The sequence below is a fragment of the Ascaphus truei genome, chromosome 15 (assembly GCF_040206685.1).
Source record: "Ascaphus truei isolate aAscTru1 chromosome 15, aAscTru1.hap1, whole genome shotgun sequence".
NCBI lineage: Eukaryota > Metazoa > Chordata > Amphibia > Anura > Ascaphidae > Ascaphus > Ascaphus truei.
Window position 1 is genome coordinate 20777731 of NC_134497.1, and position 20962 is coordinate 20798692.

Consider the following 20962-nt stretch of genomic DNA (forward strand, 5'->3'; position numbering starts at 1 on the left):
ATATATATATATAATATATTATCAAATATATTATCAAATATACATATATATATTTGTGTTTTTAATTTAAATGTCTTTATGCTAACTAAATGAGTTCCTCTATAAGAACTTCCCTTTATACACCAATCAGCCCTATAACATCTTCCTTTCATGCACAGTTTCCCCTGTAAAAATGATTCTCTTGTATGCATCAGTTCCCCTATAAGATCCCCATATTATAGACGTAACCCCTATAGTATGGCCCTCACATTTCTAACTCGGAACTAAAGTGCGTGTATTTCTGTCCCCGGTGTGAAGGGTTATCATGCAGCATTCACTGCGTACGGTCGTGAAACGCATCCCTCCCGGAAGTGGTGCGCCTTTGCGGGTGAAAGGATGGCGGAGGCCGGGCTGCTGCGGACTTTGCTTTACACCGTCAACCAGCTGCTGAGGAAGCAACGATACCGGGCGGTGCTGGCCGTGATCAAGGGCTTCCGCAACGGGGCGGTGTAAGGATTGGGGGGGGGGGGGGGGAGTTAAAGGGAGCGGTTATATGGGGTAATAGGAGGGGTTATAGGGAGCTGTTATATGGGGTAATAGGGGGAGTTATAGGGAGCGGTTATATGGGGTAATAGGAGGGGTTATAGGGTGCGGTTATATGGGGTAATAGGAGTTACAGGGAGCGGTTATATGGGGTAATAGGAGGAGTTATAGGGAGCTGTTATATGGGGTAATAGGAGATATAGGGAGAGGTTATATGGGGTAATAGGAGATATAGGGAGAGGTTATATGGGGTAATAGGAGGAGTTATAGGGAGAGGTTATATGGGGTAATAGGAGTTATAGGGAACGGTAATATGGGGTAATAGGAGGAGTTATAGGGGCGGTAATATGGGGTAATAGGAGGAGTTATAGGGGCGGTTATATGGGGTAATAGGAGGAGTTATAGGGAGAGGTTATATGGGATAATAGCAGGAGTTATAGGGAACGGTTATATGGGGTAATAGGAGGAGTTATAGGGGGCGGTTATATGGGTTAATAGGAGGAGTGATGGAGAGCGGTTATATGGGGTAATATGTGGTTAACTATATTGGCTGTTAGTTATAATGACATGCGATTGAGGTGTTATCATAACATGGCGTATCAAATAAAGTCTGTTAAGTTTAAAGCTGGGCTTAACATTATGTTGGTGAGGTCATACCTAAACGTGGCGTTTCTCACATCCAGACACTGAAAGAGGGGGTTTACAGGGTCTGGATGGGTGTAACCCCACAGTTAGATATCATTTAACTAACATAGCGTTATTTCCCTCTTCTCTCTCTAAACTTGAATTAAACCCCTATATCAGACATACTTACTGTCACGTTATTGGAAGTTATAAGGCCTGGATAGGAGTAATATTAAGACATACTTACCGTCACGTTATAGGGTCTGGATGGGAGTAACACTAAGACATACTTACCGTCATGTTATTGGGAGTTATAGGGCCTGGATGGGAGTAACACTAAGACGTACTTACCGTCACGTTATAGGGTCTGGATGGTAGTAACACTAAGACGTACATACCATCACGTTATTGGAAGTTATAGGGACTGGATGGGAGTCACACTAAGACATACTTACCGTCACGTTATTGGAAGTTATAGGGTCTGGATGGGAGTAACACTAAGACATACTTACCGTCACGTTATTGGAAGTTATAGGGCCTGGATGGGAGTAACACTAAGACATACTTACCGTCACGTTATTGGGAGTTATAGGGCCTGGATGGGAGTAACACTAAGACATACTTACCATCACGTTATTGGGAGTGATAGGGTCTGGATGGGAGTAACACTAAGACATACTTACCGTCACGTTATTGGGAGTTATAGGGCCTGGATGGGAGTAACACTAAGACATACTTATCGTCACAATAACGTGTCGGTAACCCTATGCTAATGAGATGTAGAACGGACGCTCGATAACCTCCGGGAACATCCCGCCCGCTCCTGCTTTAGGTAATGTCCCGTTCTGAGCCTGGATTTAACGTGCTCAGTGGATAATTGGATACGGTCCTACAAGGAATCCTTATTCTATTACATGGGGGGTGGAGGTGGGGGTGATGGCCCAAACCATGGTCATCTTCCTCCGTGCACCGAATACTGAAGAGGGATCTGAAAGGGGAAACAAATCCTTTTTTTTTGGTGAGAGAGGGGGTCTCAGAATTAAAATGTTTGCGGACCCCACTACCCCAGTGTACCCTAGTAATAGCACATTTTCTCATTTTTCTTTCTAGATATGGTGCTAAAATCCGAGCACCCCACGCGCTGGTGATGACGTTCCTGTTCAGGAGCGGGAGGTAATGTGTTCTCATGCTTAACCCTCACACAGGATGGGGTTCTTTCTTATAACGGGCGGTCCGTTTAAAGGAGCGGCCCGTGCAGGGGCTCCTACGTGTGTGTAAATAAATCCGTTCTGTAGTGTTAGATCGGGGGCGTCAAACTCAGTCCTCAAGGGCCACCAACAGGCCAGGTATTATGGATATCCCTGCTTCAGCACAGGTGGTTCAGTCTGAGCCACTTGTGCTGAAGCAGGGATATCATTGAAAGCTGACCTGTTGGTGGCCCTTGAGGACTGGAGTTGGCCAACAACTGAGCCACCAGTGCTGAAGCAGGGATATCAAAAATACCTGGCCTGTTTGTGGCCCTTGAGGACTGAGTTTGACACCCCTGTATTAGATAATACTTCATTTTTTTAAATTTTATTAATCTCTTAATGCCATTTTAATGCGTTTAATATACTGCGCATCCTTTGATTTCTATAGCAGGGTTTAGCCCACCTCCCCAGCAGTGCAAGATCTTTGTAACACTTTCGTGTTTGGGATCATTTGTTGTCAATGTTCCCAGCAGTTACAGCTGCAAACTGTAACAATAGATAATGTTACCTTAGTAATATCAGGTTACATTGTAGCTGCTGAGTTTCACTCACTGAAGGATTGATTGAAACTGAAAGGCGGCCATTTAGTGAGCCCAGGGAAGCAGGATCTTTGCTGCTCGATCACGGGAGAACCAATCGATCGGCAGCTTAGGTAATTCATTTTCAATAAAGGGAATCAAAGGCAGCATATATTAAAACATATATATTAAAACCTTTTTAAGTGCTGTGCGTTCTGCATCTAAAGTAACAATCTCCCCCAGGAACTTATTTATTTATAAAATGTTTTACCAGGAAGTAATACATTGAGTTACCTCTGGTTTTCATGTCTGTCCTGGGCACAGAGTTATGATGACAGATATATGGTTACAAATACTAGTTACATAAGAGAACAGGGTTATACATTATATACAAGACATTGCATGCACAGTAAGAGATAATATACTGTATATTATAGGCGGGTGTAACAGTTACAGACCAGATTAAAATGTCAGAGCTTTAGTTTTGAAAGAACTTAGACTGGTGGTGGCTGAGAGTGTCCGGTAGATTGTTCCAGGTGTGAGGGGCACAGTAAGAGAAGGAGGAGCGGCCGGATACTTTGTTGAACCTTGAACAGTCTTTTGGAGTCAAATCTCGGGTGATAAGTGCTGTGTGTGTGGTAGGGGCGAGGAGCTTGTCCAGATAGGCGAATAGCTTGATAAAGATAAGGGGAAGGGGATGGGAAGCTCTTGCGACAGTCTAGTAATGGGGTGATGGGCTGTGAGGAGGAGCGAAACATAAGTAATAAAGCCAAAGTCTTGCCAAGGCAAGAACAGAGCCCCTGTGGTACCGCACTCAAATCAAATGGTAATGAAATGATGTAGAGATTAAAACCTTTTATTAGGCTAATGTGTATAAAAGATAATCAGACGAGCAAATGTCGATTAGACAACAGTAAAATCAAATCTCAGTAGAACGCCGCTGTGAGAACAGTGGCAGCCACTATTTCTATGAAATGCGAGTGCCGTAACGGGGTCACAGAAGAGAGATTTGTAGAAGATAATTGTTGGAATACCAAACGCAGTGCTGGTGGCTCGTCCTAATCCCGGAGGGGGCCAGCCCACGAAACTCGGAGTTTGCACAGGACAAGATTAAAGCTGCAGTTCAGTCAATATCCTGCATGTGTGTTTTTTTTAATAAATCAGTTCTGTAGTAAGAAAAAATACTTTTAGCATTTTCTGTTTTAAAAAAAACAATTTTGAAAGACCAATTTTCTTGTATTCTATTTTAACAGCCATTTGCTAAGGCACTGCCCCTTCATGTCCTGTCACAAGCCCTGGCACACCCCTTTGTCAGCCCTCCCCTCCCTCTAGCACATGTCAGTGCAGGAGTGCTCATGAATATTCATGAGCTTCCACTGAGAGACAGAAGCAGAAGAAAAACAGATCCCTTCACTAATGATGTCACCAAATTTCGCCGATCAATACATGGAGAACGAATTGACCGGCAGCTATACAGTTCTTTAGGTAATTAGAGATTGCCCACATGAAACTATTGAAGTAAAAAAATAAATTAAAAAAAAAAGACTGAACTGCAGCTTTAAGCCAAAACACGATGTGTAAACTGGGCTGTGAGAGGCACCCTGATAACCCTAACGTGTATAATGTAAGGCCTCGATTTACACCTGATGCCGCTGAGCGGCAGCGCGATCCGGTGATGTCACCCTGCGCTGCCGCCGAGCGCCATCTCGTACAGGCAGAAGAGATGGAGGCACGGCAGCGAGCGCTTCGCCCTCATTGGCTGAACCGCTCCCGTGACGCGGCCATCGCCAGCCAGAAACGAATTCCTCTGCAGCTCCAGGCAGCGCGCACGTCCCGCGAGGAACGTGTACCTCAATTGGGTTACCGCATTTTTGTTTTTGCGCCGCCCGGACCGATGTCCATATTAGTCGGAGGTCAGTGCGAGGCTAAAAGGGTTAAATCGTGTCCCACTGGAGTACATCCAACCAGATGCTAGAATAGGTTGCATTGTACTGGGGTAGTGTGCAAGGCGTTTCCAAATACTGGGCTACATGCCTACCGACTGATGGTATCAATAACTAGAGGCTCACACAGCCGTGCGTTGCTATACACACTAATAGTCACAAACGGGAAGTGAATCCCTGCAACTGCCTAATGGGTTAACAATATATGTGAAATAAATGTATATACATGGTGTGCAAATCTATGAGATAAAGGAGACTTTTAGTTACATCCTTTGATCAAATAATGCCCAAGCCTGTCACCAAACGCCAAGGTAAGTCTCATAGGCAGGTCCCTACACTGACTGCCACTAGCATTATAATAAGGTGCCTGGACTCTAGTGTATATAATATATATTGTATAGAGTATTGGTCATTTTAAAATAATTTAGGCCGCGGCCCCAGCACCTGTGCGTTCAAGCACCACCCGCCAGTCAGCCCGGTCCCAGTTATTACCTTGTCGCGCAAATTTCCCCAGCGGTGCACGGCAGGCTTTCAGTGAGACCGTGAAATTGAGCTAACGGTTTGCGACAGATGCATGGCCACGCCCCCGCCGGCGGTTCAGCCAATGAGGGCGAACCAGCTGCGTGTGGTCATGACCACGCCCCTGCAAATTCCCTGCCACGCCCACTCCCGTCACAATCTCTCCCAGGATCGCGGTGCAGCGCTGTGTGCGCGCCGGCCCCTCGCCGGGGCGCGCGTGTCGCAGTGCTGACTGGGACCGCAGCCTTAAAAATGCAAATGAGGCTCGAGTCTGTGCGCAGCTAGCAAATATGTAATATATCAATTACAGTAATGACTACAAAGCTGTCTCGCTATAGAACCGCTGCCTTACACACAAACGTTGCTTCTTGTGCCTAATTGTAACACAAAAAGCTGATTGCTGTTGTGTTGCCGATTTTTGCATCTGGCTATTGCAGCTAAGCTGGAGAAATCCCAGTCTAAACTCCAGTCCTCAAGGGCCACCAACAGGTCAGGTTGTAAGGATATCCCTGCTTCAGCACAGGTGGCTCATTCATAATGACTAAGCCACTGATTGGGCCACAAGTGCTGCCGCAGGGATAGCCCTTATACCTGGCCTGTCGCTGGCCCGTGGGGACTGGAGACGGCCATCCCTCTAGAATGAACAAATAAGGGGCAATGTTGGAACAAAAAGGTAAAGTGTCTGCTGATTGTGGGAGGGAGTATACATTAGGAGGGAGTATGGTCCAGCTGCACAGCTGATCCCATGAAGTTTTGAGGGTGGGGGTAATACACAGCTGATCCCATTAAGGCAAGGGGCTCAACTCCAGTCCTCAAGTCCCCCGTCCCCCCCCCCCAAACAGGTGAGGTTTTCAGGATATCACTGCTTCAGCGCAGGTGACTGAGCCTCTGATTGAGCCACCTGTGCTGAAGCTGTGATATCCTGAAAACCTGAGCTGTTGGGGGATGGGGGGGCGGTTGAGGACTGGGGTTGAGCCCCCTGCATTAAGGTTTGGGGATGTTATGGGGTGTTGCATAGCGTCGTCGTTACAATTCTATTGTAGGCGGCATACAGGGGACCACCCTATAGGAATACGTTTCTTTCCAGACCGCGCCTGCTCACACCCGCTTCTGTCGTTGCAGTTTGCGAGAGAAGCTGAAAGCTATCCTGCAGGCGACGTTTACGCACTCCCGGAACCTGGCCTGCTTCGTCTTCACGTACAAAGGGCTGCTGGCCGCGCAGGGGAAGCTGCAAGGGGGAAGTGCGCAGATCCATTCCTTCCTGGCCGCGTGCGTGGGAGGCTGGCTGGTGTTCGGAGAAAATAATAACATTAACAGCCAGGTACCCCGAGATCTGAGGCCTTCTCTGCAGTCTCAGTTATTACCACCGAAAGTAGGCGGGAAGTTTAAAATAAAAATATATCGTAGAAATATCGCTGATGTAAAAACAGAGAGGCCCGTGTACCGAGTGTCGCAAACGTCACAGAAATGGCCGGCGCTGGGCGCGCAGAGAAATGGCCGGCGCTGGGCGCACAGAGAAATGGCCGGCGCTGGGCGCGCAGAGAAATGGCCGGCGCTGGGCGCACAGATGTTAACGGGATGTACTAAAAAATTATGTTTCTGTGCATCAAGAAAAGGAGAAACTGCGTCAAAATCATCTGTCAAGTTTTAACCTGGCGTAAACCCGAAACAGTCTGTTTATGTTGTTAGCGCAGAACGGCGTCGCTCTATCACCCCAGAATGTATTACACGCAGCGCGGAGGTTTCATTATACAGGTAACACACGGTGTTATTGTCACAGTGTGGCCATTATACATAATATTACAGTAATCATTTATATTTACTGACACTAGTTATAAATAAAACATACACGTAATTCTGTTAATTTAAATTGGATCAATCGGATATTCAGCGCGGCGCGATGCGTGTCACAATCATTTCAAACAGTGTGTCATTATTGTAAAGGTCACAAAACGACCTTCACACCGCAGTGTGTGCCCGTGTCCGGAAGTCCCCATTATATCACTGTGATGTAATTTATGGCACAGGAGGTACCCTGTGACGTCCGTGTGATGTCAGAGCGTTCAGCTCCCCCCAGGTGACGGGGAGATAGGACACTAAATGACCCAGCAGCAGAGATACTTCCGGGGACACATCGCTGCTAAAGAAACTCACTCTGACATGAGACCTCCATTTTAAAATCCTGCTCTGCAAACTTCCCCCCTCCTGCTGTCACCAAACGGTCCCTGTCACCGGCAGAGCCAGGAGTGACGTCACCTCAGAGGTGACAGCCGGACGGCAGAGAGACGCAGGACGCTGAACATGGCGGCACACTGAGGGAGCCGTGACGCCCATCACTTGGGGGGGGGGGGGGATTAGCCGGATTATTTTGAGGATATTTAGACCTTTCTTCATATATTAAACCCACAATGTTATTACTCGACATATAAACATTCAGAGGAGACATTTTCTGGCGCCCGCTTTTCGGGATAAAACTGGAACCCAGACAGTGAACATTGTAACAATCTCTTCCCCCTTGTTCCTGCAGATCAACATGTACCTTCTGTCCCGTGTCCTCTTCGGCCTGTCCCGGCTGGCGGTAGAAAAGGGTTACATCCCGGTACCCAAACGCGACGTGTTCCCCCTCTTCTCCGCCCTGGTGTGGGGTCTCGTGCTGTGGCTGTTCGAATATCACCGGCACACGCTCCAGCCGTCCCTCCAATCCTCCATGACTTATCTCTACGACGACAGCAACGTCTGGCACGACATCTCCGACTTCCTGGTGTATAACCGGGCCAGCCGCGCGCCGTAACGCGCGCCGCACTTTTATAGGGTCGGGTGAAATCCCCCGTAACATCTTACAGGAGGGGGGGTCCTTCAGGGCAGGGCTGTGATGCTCTTATTAATGGGAGACCTCCCCCCCACCCGACTGATGCCCAGATTACTAAACGGTGCTATCTTAAACTCGCCTCAACGCCCCTTTAATTGAGCGGGAGTTAGGGTGCTAAAAAAAGATGTAGACCTGCAAAATATGGATTGGTTGGCCAATGTGTGGTAGGATGACCTGGCAAGCAGCCATTATTAAATCCCGTAGTTGGCCGGCTTGAGAAGAACCAGTATTGGGGGGGGGAGCAGGGGGGGGCTGCTTCCAAAGCCATCCAGATTCAACAAATAACCCAGGTAGGTAAAAGATTGGTAGAACAGCAAAGTCCAAAGATAAAGATAAGACTTATCTTTGGACTTTGGTAGAACAGCAATCTTTTACCTACCTGTACCGCCTGGCCGATTTTGGAGTGACGCACATCCGCAGCGCAGCTACTCCCCTTTTGGATTCACGCGACGCCTCACGGGAGAACGCCGACGGGCACCTGCCACGTGCAGCGAGAGACCGGAGCAGCCATCGGAGATTTCCCGGACGGGCTGAAGCCCTAGCTACCACTACTGGCCTCCGCACTCGGGATCTGCACGGCTCCAGCTTAAGGATTCAGGTATATACACCAATACCACTGGACATTTGGGGATGCACAAGTGACGGACCGAGAACTTCATTGTGGATCGGAGATGTGAAGGTGCTGTTTACGTACTGCCTCGCACTCCCCACCAGTTCTCTATAGCGTCCACCTTTCCCCTTCCAGTTTTCCTCTCTTCATTACCATCGTGATATCACTCTTTATCAGTTCCTTACCTGCTCTATGCTACGGGTGTTGGTCCAGACCATACTATAAACGGATATTATTCATGGACAATACATTGTGGGACTCCTTGCTATGTTCCGTGAGTTCCCATTGCTATTTTTGGAGCTGAGAGTAGTTTTGTTTTTTTTTTCATTTTGATCAACAGACAACCCACTCCATTTTTTTATTGACCTCATCCGGGGCGCTCCACCGCCTTCCAGAGGCGCCCCGGGTTCCTGGAGGTACGGATAGCTTTGTCCGCCAGTCAAAAATAGACACGAAATGGTGTCGGGCCTCACCCCAAAGTATCCAAAGAAAGTTGCGATGTCATCCGGAGATGTCGTGGGAGAAGGAGCGGCTCAGTGAGTAAAGACACTGACTGGCACTGAGTGTGAAGCAGGGAAGTCTGGGAGAAGCAGGGGAGCCTGGGAGAAGGAGCGGCTCAGCGAGTAAAGACACTGACTGGCACTGAGTGTGAAGCAGGGGAGTCTGGGAGAAGCAGGGGAGCCTGGGAGAAGGAGCGGCTCAGCGAGTAAAGACACTGACTGGCGCGGAGTTTGGAGCAGGGGAGCGCTATACAAGAACATGCTATTATTATTATTATGACGTTCCGACTTTCGGTTGGTGACCCGGCTGCCATATTTGTAGGTTTTTTTTGTGTGTGTGTGTGTGTGTGGGGCTCAAAGATTGTCACAAAAAAAAAATCTGTTATCTTTGGAGCAGGGCGGGTCCCCCTCCCTCCCCCCGCCCGGGCCGGGAGACCACAGCAACCCTGGTGACCGAGGTCAAGTGAAAACAAACTGGTGGACGGTGTTTGTACTATTTAGAAAAGGCTGCATGGGTATATACCAGGCCTGCACAACTCCAGTCCTCGAGGGCCACAAACAGGCCAGGTTTTCAGGATATCCCTACTTTAGCACAGCTGTTTCAATTAGTGGCTCAGTCATACTAAGCCACTAATTGAGCCAGCTGTGCTGAAGTAGGGATATCCTGAAAACTTGGCCTGTTTGCGGCCCTCGAGGACTGGAGTTGTGCAGGCCTTTGTATATACTATATAAAGCAGGGGCGGCCAACCCCAGTCCTCCAAGGGCCACCAACAGCTCAGGTTTGAAGGACATCGTTGATTGAGACACCTGTGCTGAAGCAGGGACTGATTGAGCCACCTGTGCTGAAGCAGGGATATGCTGAAAACCTGACCTGTTGGTGGCCCTTGAGGACTGGAGTTGGACACTCCTGCTATATAGTAACAATGGCAAATTCAGGGAGTAAACTCATTTTTTTCTACAAAAAAATATATATATATATGCCAGCATCAAATGTGTTAATAGCGCATTAATTACACCGTAACATTGTTCGATCATTGATTATCATCTAATGCGTTGGTAGTGGTGTAGGGGTTAAGGATAAGCTGGCGTGATAACCCTACTGCAGTGGTTCTCAACTCCAGTCCTGAAGCCTTCGACTGAGCCACTGATTGAGCAACCTGTGCTGAAGCAGGGATATCCTTAAAACCTGACCTGTTTGGTGGGGGGGGGGGGGGGGCTTGATTACTGGAGTTGAAACCCCCTGCTCTAATACACAACACTTAAAGGTGTGCAGATACTAATTATTTATAATTTTGTAACCACTAAAACACACGCGCAGATGAAATTGCCGCGTGAGCCGTAATTACATGAAAGGGTGTGTGTCCGTGCAATCACACACTGAACGGTGTCTGAGAGAGGAGGTCGCCCGCTTACAAAAGTGCATTCAATAATTTTACACACACACAACCGCACTGAATATGAGAAATGGAAAACTTTCACACGTATATTTAATAATAACCGGACCCTGGCTGAGCCAGCGGCGCAGGGAGACGCAGCGTTTCGGCGCCCGCGCGCGGGATCCCGCGGTGGCAGGATGCCGACGGGTGTCACATTTCTACTTACAGGCGCTTAGAGATAGGCCCGGTCATTGGGATGGGTGAACCGGTTTGAATTGCACTCACTCCCTCTCTGGTCTCTCTCTCTCTCCACTCTTTCTCTCTCTCTCCACTCTTTCTCTCTCTCTCTCTCTCTCTCCACTCTTTCTCTCTCTCCACTCTTTCTCTCTCTCCACTCTTTCTCTCTCTCTCTCTCCACTCTTTTCTCTGTGTATTGTATGTGTATAAATTTACAAAAGGTGTATGTGTATATAACACACACTGTAAGGATCCAATATACCAGCACAGCACAAGAGCTAATCACTCTGATGAGGCCTTTTTTTTCAGTATGTTCTCTCTCTCTGTGTCTCTCTTTCCCTTTGTCTATCTCCCTCCTTTTTTTTTTTCCTTTTCTTTTTTCTTTCTCCTGGTTTGACCTCTTACCCCAGCTGATTTTCTAAGCAAGGCGTATTCCCAGATCCACTAAATGGTGCTAAGATGTAGCACTCTTTCCCATTCATGTGCACGGGACCTGGGCCGTGATGAAGCTTAAACACTGCTTCGTGGATGTGGGCCCCAGACGCCTAACTGCTCTCGTGAAACCCCTTTCCCAGTCGGGGAATATCCCGGCCCTGTGTAATACGCGCCGTGAATGTCCCGCGCCTCGTCTTCCTGTTTAATCCGTGCAAATTGTAAATATGTGATAATAAAGAACTCATTTTTAATAAATATGAAATAATTAAGATGGATCCTTGTGGCGTTTTTTTGGTTCTGGGATAACTGATGGGCCGGCCCCTGTCTGCCTGTCCGGCCGGCCCCTGTCTGTTTGTCTGTCTGTCCGGCCCCTGTCTGCCTGTGTTTGTCTGTCCGGCCCCCGTCTGTTTGTCTGTCTGTCCGGCCCCTGTCTGTCTGGCCGGCCCCTGTCTGTGTGTCCGGCCCCTGTCTGCCTGCCTGCCTGTCTTGTCGAAGCGGCCACCGGCAGAGGGCCCCCGTGGCTGAACGCTAGCAGGGAGTTGGTCCGGGCCACGACCACGTCTCCCATTGCGGCCGTTTGGAAACTAAGAGGTTAAGCTTGTGAACATGCCACGGTCACCTTGCGCTCTCTTTGCTCCGAGGAGGGACCGACGCTTTCGAGACGTCACAGATAAGAGTGTCCCCGCGTGCTGTAAAGCCGCGGCTTATCTCCGTCTGGGGCCTTATTCACCATCCGAGACCGCTTCCCAGCGCCGAGGAGATATCAGCTCCGTTCTCATCACCGGGGCTATAATCCCCCCCAGTGCGGGGAAGGCGGCTTATTGAATAATCAGAGAATGGCCCATTTAGGAGGTGCAGGCAATAAGGTATCATGCAACCAGAGCACTCAGCAGTGTGACACCTTTATAATTAATGCCAGAGCTCCCTTCAGGAATTTTTCTACTCCGAGGTTCGCGATGGTACTAGGGGGGGGGGTAAGAGTACCACCATTTCTTTTTATTTACACACTTAAGGTGTGTGTGTATATGTATAATGTATATGTATATATATATATATATATATATATAATGATATATTAAAACAGTGTTCGACAAACCTATACATTTGCTCGCCCGGGCGAGTGGATTAACCCCCGGCGAGTAAATATTGGCCCAAGCAGCACACGTTTGGTACTAGGTGGCGAGTAGATTTTTTGGTGATTTGTCAACCCACTGTATATATATAATATACACTAGCTGAGAGACCCGGCGTTGCCCGGGATGTAAATGCGTAATAGGTAGTATTATTTATAAAGTCGTGGAACAATAGGTGAGTATTTGTTGTAAAGGTTGGATAATAATGTTTGAAAAGAAAGATGGAATAAAATGTAATACGATGTTGTATAAAAATGGTTTATTGTAAACACACCACAGTACAATGTATATTTTGGTGACATAACAGATGTAAAAATGTATATTTTGGTGACATAACAGATGTAAAAATGTGAGGCGTGTGTCCTGCTAGGGTGTGAGGCGGCAGGTGGCGCGTGGGTTGTGAGTGCTGTCTGTGAGTGGGGTCCTGCTAGGGTGTGAGGCGGTGGGTGGCGCGTGGGTTGTGAGTGCTGTCTGTGAGTGGGGGTCCTGCTAGGGTGTGAGGCGGTGGGTGGCGCGTGGGTTGTGAGTGCTGTCTGTGAGTGGGGGTCCTGCTAGGGTGTGAGGCGGCGGGTGGCGCGTGGGTTGTGAGTGCTGTCTGTGAGTGGGGGTCCTGCTAGGGTGTGAGGCGGTGGGTCAGTGATGTCGGTGCGTAGGGGCGGGAGGCAGCAGGTGTGTGTGGCGGCAGGTATGTGGCGGGTGTCTGTTGAGTGCGTGCAGTGGCTGTGAGGCCGCGGGTGAAAGGCAGAGGCGGGCGGAGTAAGGGTGGGTGAAAGGCAGAGGCGGGTGGGTGCGAAAGCAGAGGCGGGAAGGCAGGGGTGGGTAGGCGGGAAGGCGGGCAGGAAGGCAAAGGGTGGTGGGAAGGGGTGGAGGAGGGGGGAGGGGGGGAAGGGGGGGAAGGGGGGTGGGGAGGGGGGGAAGGGGGGGAGGGGGGGAAGGGGGGGGGGAAGGGGGGGAGGGGGGGTGGGAAGTGGGAAGGGGGGGGAGGGGGGGGGAAGGGGGGGAAGGGGGGGGAAGTGGGAAGGGGGGGGGAGGGGGGGGGGAAGGGGGGAAGGGGGGGAAGGGGGGTGGGGAGGGGGGGGAAGGGGGGTGGGAAGGGGGGGAAGGGGGGGGGGAAGGGGGGGTGGGGAAGGGGGGGGGAAGGGGGGTGGGAAGGGGGGGAAGGGGGGTGGGGAGGGGGGGGAAGGGGGGTGGGGAGGGGGGGGAAGGGGGGTGGGGAGGGGGGGGGAAGGGGGGGGAAGGGGGGTGGAAGGGGGGTGGGAAGGGGGGGAGGGGAAGGGGGGGAAGGGGGGTGGGAAGGGGGGAGGGGGGGTAGGGGGGGAAGTGGGAAGGGGGGGGAGGGGGGGAAGGGCGGGGGAGGGGGGGAGGGGGGGAGGGGGGGGGGAAGGGGGGGGGAGGGGGGGGAGGGGGGGAAGGGGGGGGGGAGGGGGGGAAGGGGGGGGGGAGGGGGGGAGAGGGGGGGAAGGGGGGGGGAGAGGGGGGGAGGGGGGGAAGGGGGGGAGGGAAGGGGGGGGGGAAGGGGGGTGGGAAGGGGGTGGGTGGGAAGGGGGGGGGAAGGGGGGGAGGGGTGGGAAGGGGGGGGAAGGGGGGTGGGAAGGGGGGGGAAGGGGGGGGAGGGGGTGGGAAGGGGGGGGAGGGGGGGGAGGGGGGGAGGGGGGGGAAGGGGGGGAAGGGGGGGAGGGGGGGGGAAGGGGGGTGGGAAGGGGGGGGAGGGGGAGGGAACGGAGGAGGGGAGGGAAAGGGGAACGGAGGGGGGAGGGAAAGGGGAACGGAGGGGGGAGGGAGGGGGGTGGAGGGTGGGAGGGGGGTGGTGGGAGGGGGGGTTGGGGGGGGGAGGGGGGTTGGTGGGTGTTGGGGGGGGAGGGGGGTGGTGGGTTGGGGAGGTGGGGGAGGGGGGTTGGTGGGTTGGGTGGGGGGGAGGGGGGGTGGTGGGTAGGTGGGGGGAGGGGGGTGGTGGGTGGGTGGGGGGAGGGGGGAGGGAAGGGTGGAGGAGGGGGGAGGGAAAGGGGAACGGAGGAGGGGGAGGAAAGGGGAACGGAAGGAGGGGAGGGAAAAGGGGAACGGAAGGAGGGGAGGGACAAGGGAGAGCGAGAGGGGGGGGAGGGAAAGGGGAGGGGGGGGAGGGAAAGGGGAGCGGGAGGGGGGGGAGGGAAAGGGGAGCGGAGGGGGGGGGAGGGAAAGGGGAGCGGAGGGGGGGCGGAGGGAAAGGTGGAGCGGAGGGGGTGGAGGAAAGGGGAGCGGAGGAGGGGAGGGAAAGTGGGAGCGGAGGGGGGGGAGGGAAAGGGGAGCGGAGGGGGGGGAGGGAAAGGGGAGCGGAGGGGGGGGAGGGAAAGGGGAGCGGAGGGGGGGGGAGGGAAAGGGGAGCGGAGGGGGGGGCGGGAAAGGGGAGCGGAGGAGGGGCGGGAAAGGGAGAGCGGAGGGGGGGGAGGGAAAGGGGAGCGGAGGGGGGGGAGGGAATGGGGAGAGGAGGGGGGGGGGAGGGAAAGGGGAGCGGAGGGGGGGGAGGGAAAGGGGAGCGGAGGGGGGGGAGCGGAAAGGGGGAGCGGAGGGGGGGAGGGAAAGGGGAGCGGAGGGGGGGGGAGGGCAAAGGGGAGCGGAGGGGGGGGAGGGAAAGGGACGCGGAGGGGGGAGGGAAAGGGGAGCAGAGAGGGGGGAGGGAAAGGGAGCGCGAGGGGGGGAGGGAAAGGGGGAGCGGAGGGGGGAGGGAAAGGGGAGCGGAGGGGGGGAGGGAAAGGGGAGCGGAGGGGGGAGGGAAAGGGGAGCGGAGGGGGGAGGGAAAGGGGAGCGGACGGGGGGAGGGAAAGGGAGAGCGGAGGGGGGGAGGGAAAGGGGAGCGGAGGGGGGAGGGAAAGGGCGAGCGGAGGGGGGAGGGAAAGGGGAGCGGAGGGGGGAGGGAAAGTGGAGCGGAGGGGGGGAAAGGGGAGCGGAGGGGGGGAAAGGGGAGCGGAGGGGGGAAAGGGGAGCGGAGGGGGGGAAAGGGGAGCGGAAGGGAGGGAAAGGGGAGCGGAGGGAGGGAAAGGGGAGCGGAGGGGGGGAGGGAAAGGGGAGCGGAGGGGGGGAAAGGGGAGCGGAGGGGGGGAAAGGGGAGCGGAGGGGGGGAAAGGGGAGCGGAGGGAGGGAAAGGGGAGCGGAGGGAGGGAAAGGGGAGCGGAGGGGGGGAGGGAAGGGGAGCGGAGGGGAGCGGGGGAGGGGGGGTGAAAGGGAGCGGAGGGGGAGGGGAGCGGGGGGAGGGGGGGAAAGGGGAGTGGGGGAGGGGGGGGAAAGGAGAGTGGGGGAGGGGGGGGGGAACGGGGAGTGGGGGAGGGGGGGAGAGCAGTGGGCATATGTATTGTCATAATTTATGTATGTGCATGCCCCCGTCGTACCCCGCTGGTTCGGCGGGTGGTCGCTCCCCTCGTTCCCCGTGAGTCGCCACCCCCCCCCCCCAACGTTACCGTGATCGCTGCTCGCCCCCCCCGTGACTCGCTGCTCGCCCCCCCCCCCCCTACCCCCCCCCACCCCCCCCCCGTACTCCCCCCCGTGATTTGCAGGCTCGCCCCCCCCCCCACCACCCTGTTTCCCCCGTGACCTCGCGCTCCCCCCCCCACGTTCCCCCGTGACTCGCGGCTCGCCCCCACCGTTCCCCCGTGACTCACCCCCCCCCTCCCCCCCGTCTCCCCGTGACTCGCCCACCCCCCCCGTGACTCACCCCCCCCCCCCCCGTGACTCACCCCACCCCCCCCCCCCCGTTCCTCAGTGACTCGCGCTACCCTCCCATGGCGCACCGCTTTCCCCCGATGTGCCGTCCGGCTGAGTGAGGCGTGCAGGCGGCGGCAGGAAGCGCCTGTGTGGGGTGTGTGGGGACTGTGTGGGCCTAAGTGGGCCTGAGGCGCGAGGCTCCGTGCCTGAAATAGGAGAGTTACTGGCAGTGGTGTGCCTTACCTGAGGGGGAGGTAGCGCCGGGGAGGTAAGGGAGCGGCTGGGTAGGACGCGCTTCCCCTCCGTGTGGAGCCGGTGCAGGGCGGCGCACGTGATGGGGGGGGGACGGACAGAGGGGGGGGGAGGGGAGGGTGGTAGTGTGTGTGTGTGTGTGTCCCTGTCTGTCTATCTGTGTCCTGTCTGTGTATCTCAGTGTGTGTGTGTGTGTGTCTTTGTGTGTGTCTCAGTGTCCTGCCTGTGTGTGTCTCTGTGTGTGTGTGTATCTCTGTGTGAGTGTATGTGTGTGTCCGGCCAATGAGAGGTGTGCGGGGGCGGGCCAAGGGAGCCAATGGGATTGCCGCTAGGGACACAGGGAGGGACACAGGGAGACACATACATACAGACACGGACACATACAGTAGAACACTTTCACAAATATATAGTGGATATATATATATATATAATATATAAGGAAAAGAAGAGGAGAGAGCGCACGCCCATAGCGTAAAATAGTATTTAATGAGGGGAAGGGGGGGGAGAGGGGGGGTAAAAAATGCACTTACAAAAGTACAATAAATTCAAGCATTTGTGAAAATAATCACCACCATCCGGTTCAAACTGCAAGCTCTTTGGGACAAGTCCCAGGCCTCCGTTGGTGAAGGATCAGCGTCCCCGCAGGTTTCCAGGGTTGGTGTGCTGTTAAAGTCCAAGAAAATCAGTTCCGTGTGATGAAATCTCTTTAGCACCTGCGCTTGGATAGGTCCGCTCCAGCGCTTCGTATTGACTTCAATGTCAGTGCGTCTGACGTAATGACGCTCCCTTACGCGTTTCGTCAGTCACGGCCAACTTTTGAAAAAGTTGGCCGTGACTGACGAAACGCGTAAGGGAGCGTCATTACGTCAGACGCACTGACATTGAAGTCAATACGAAGCGCTGGAGCGGACCTATCCAAGCGCAGGTGCTAAAGAGATTTCATCACACGGAACTGATTTCTTGGACTTTTAACAGCACACCAACCCTGGAAACCTGCGGGGACGCTGATCCTTCACCAACGGAGCCTGGGACTGTCCAAAGAGCTTGCAGTTTGAACCGGATGGTGGTGATTATTTTCACAAATGCTTGAATTTATTGTACTTTTGTAAGTGCATTTTTTACCCCCCCTCTCCCACCCTTCCCCTCATTAAATACTATTTTACGCTATGGGCGTGCGCTCTCTCCTCTTCTTTTCCTTCTAGATACCCTGTGGACATGGGTTGTTCACATTGAGAGCTGCCGGAGACCCTGCATACCAGTATCCATTACAACTATTGGAACAATTTGAGGACTGGTTTTTTCTTTCCTGTTTGCTCTTTTATTTTATTATGTCCATTTCAATCATATGTTGTTTGATTATTGTTATGTGCCCACTTCAATATCTGTAAGGGTTTATAATAATTGCACATGTCATTTAGGGATACTCCCATATTAGTACATATTGATTGGGAATCACTAGAACTATTATATCCACACTGGTTCACTTCTATTAGAGGCGCAGCTTTTTTTCTTTTTTGCTTGTCATATATATATATATATATATATATAGTGTTCGACAAACCTATACATTTGCACGCCCCGGGCGAGTGGATTTAACATCGTGGCGAGCTCATTTTGGCCCAAGCAGCACACGTGTGATACTAGGTGGCGAGTAGATTTTTTTGTTCGGCAAGTAGATTTTTTGGTGATTTGTCGACCACTGTATATATATCATTCATTCATCTTCATGGTCTCCACCCTGCTGGATGAAGCCTCCCCAATGATCTCCCAGGTCCTGCGGTTACAGCCTCTCTTCTCCACGTCGCTCCAACACATTCCCTCATCCCATCCTCCCGTCCTCCCGTCTTACTTTTGGTCGTCGTCTTGTTCTTTCAATCGCTCTTGGAATCCAGTTGAGTTCCATCTTTGTCCAATGATGGCCATTCCTTCTTGCAACATGTAAGTCCCACCGCCATTTTAATTTCTTCCCCCTTGTGATGATGATCATAGATAGATGGATAGAAGAATTGATGGATGAATGGATACATTGATAGATGGATTGATGGACACAAGGATAGATTGATGGATGGATGGATGGATAGGATTGATGGATGAAAAAGATAGAAAGATTAATGGATAGAAATATATATGGATAGGACTGGTTGATGGATAGGATGAATGGATAGATTGATGGATGGGCTAGAAGGATAGATGGATGGATAGAATGATATATGGATTGATGGATGAATAGGATAGATGGGATGGATAGAAGGATAGGTTGATGCATGGGATAGGATAGATGAATAGATAAATGAATAGATAAATAAAAGGATGGATAGATTGATGGATGTAGTGGATAGATGAATTCTGTAGATACAGTACATGGATAGATGGATGAATGGATAGATGGATAGTTTGGATGTAGTGGATAGATGAATACAGTAGATAAATAGAAGGATGGGTGGATAGATTGATGGATAGATGGATGGATGGATGGATGGATGGATGGATGGATGGATGGGTAGAAGAATAGACTGATAGAGGGATTAATTGGATAGGATGGATGGATAGGATAGCTGAATGGGATAGATTAATACTGTAGATAGTTAAGAGGATGGAAAGAAAGATGGATGAATTGATGGGATGTGTTATCACTGCCCGTACAGTATACCCCAGCTGTGCTCGAAACACAAATACAGACATGCTGTTTCTCTGCGTTTTTCTTAACTGGAACAGTTTGATCTTGTGGCCGAAAACGTAACTTAATAACTAACTAAACTCCACCCGTGGACACAAGTTCAATGTATGTACATCTGTCCCAGATACTAACTCTGGGCAAAGGCCACGTCCGGCAGAGAAAGTGTCTCTTCTTAATGGTTTATATATATCATTTATTACAAATAAAAAAGGTGTGTGCGCGTGTGTGCGTGTGCGTGCACACACACCTACACCTCTCTATTCCTGCGCTCCTATCAATTAGGCTAAAAAAAAATAGTGATCTCGTGAATAAGGGTTATTTAGTTAAACCCTTTGGCCAAAGCGTTATAAAGCTGCAGCCCTGTCAAGGCATAACCACGTGTGCAGGTACCTACACTGCATATATGTAATTATTGTCCCACGGACTGGTGAAAAATGTGAGAGACCTGAAGGGGTTAAATAAAGCATATGCTTTTGTGAGTAGTGCAATTAAAAGCTGGCACAGAGACCCCTCTATACTGACATGGGGGTGTCACAGTGACAGAGACCCCCTCTATACTGACATGGTGGTCTCAGTGACACAGACCCCTCTATACTGACATCGGGGTCTCACAGTGACACAGACCCCTCTATACTGACATGGGGGTCTCACAGTGACACAGACCCCTCTATACTGACATGGGGGTCTCACAGTGACAGAGACCCCTCTATACTGACATGGGGGGTCTCACAGTGACAGAGACCCCTCTATACTGACATGGAGGTCTCACAGTGACAGAGACCCCTCTATACTGACATGGGGGGTCTCACAGTGACAGAGACCCCTCTATACTGACATGGAGGTCTCACAGTGACAGAGGGACCCCTCTATACTGACATGGGGGTCTCACAGTGACAGAGGGACCCCTTGTAGAGGGAGAAAGGGGGTGGCCCGGTATTAAAGGGGTTGCACCCCATATGGCCATCCCCTGACCTCACCAGAGAGACAAGGGGTTAACTGGACTGCGGTCCAGGGATGAGGTTTGCACCTTGTTGTACCTTGAAAATGTATGTTCCCCTGTTTCATTATAAGCATGTATTTTAATGTTTTAAAGTGCATTTCTGTATCTCCAGTTCTGGAGGTCGCAGAGAGTTCATATTTGGCCAATATGTGGAGTCACTGTAGGCATTAAAAACTGGCAAAGGTCGACCCACTGAGCCCACCAGAATGGAACTTATTAATATGTGTAGATATTAAAGTGTATATGTATTTTATTTTGGATCTGTTCTGAAAATGCAGACGCCATTTGCTAGGCTAATAAGTCATGAAGGGCAGACGGCTGAGTAGCCTAAGCACGGTGATCAAAAGTAACTGCCTTGATTGTTACCCAATGTCTAGGGATTAAGTATTAGTCAATCAACAAACTCTGCCAGTCTAATTGTTACCTGAGGGCATGGGTTAGTCTGTTAGTCTGTGTCTCCACATTAGAGAGTGAATACAGATAATTGTTCACCAATAGGCTGTGTTCAATGTTAAGAATAGGGTTGCACAGGTATATAAACTGTATCAACCCTACAGTTTGGTGTTGTGCTGGATTGCTGGAGTTGTGCTTCTGATACCATCTTGAATGTCACTGGATTGCTGGAGTTGTGCTTCTGATTCCATCTTGAATGTCATTGGACTGCTGGAGAATTGCTATTGGATACTTCTCCATTCCCCAACCCTAAGTAAGTGTTATCTTCTTGCCTGTTAATTGTACTATATTGCTGTGTTTACCTTATTTAAGGAATAAATTATATTTTATTATATCTAAGCCTTGTTCAGTTCAACCCAGATATTTGGT

The 20962-nt window shown here is 51.6% G+C and overlaps 1 protein-coding gene across 1 annotated transcript; it reads left to right on the forward strand.

The window, feature by feature from the left end:
• Positions 1-325: 325 nt before the first annotated feature.
• PXMP4 (peroxisomal membrane protein 4) lies at positions 326-8319 on the forward strand. Its single transcript, XM_075571919.1, has 4 exons — positions 326-488; positions 2257-2319; positions 6499-6697; positions 7904-8319. The coding sequence occupies exons 1-4, from the start codon at positions 376-378 to the stop codon at positions 8165-8167; spliced, it is 639 nt and encodes a 212-aa protein (XP_075428034.1). The 5' UTR covers positions 326-375; the 3' UTR covers positions 8168-8319.
• The last annotated feature ends 12643 nt before the right edge of the window (positions 8320-20962 follow it).

Coding starts and splice junctions, on each gene's coding strand:
- PXMP4 (XM_075571919.1), top strand. CDS start 376: ATGGCGGAGGCCGGGCTGCTGCGGACTTTGCTTTACACCGTCAACCAG. Junction 2,320..6,498: donor TTCCTGTTCAGGAGCGGGAG/GTAATGTGTTCT, acceptor CTGTCGTTGCAG/TTTGCGAGAGAAGCTGAAAG. Junction 6,698..7,903: donor ATAATAACATTAACAGCCAG/GTACCCCGAGAT, acceptor TTGTTCCTGCAG/ATCAACATGTACCTTCTGTC.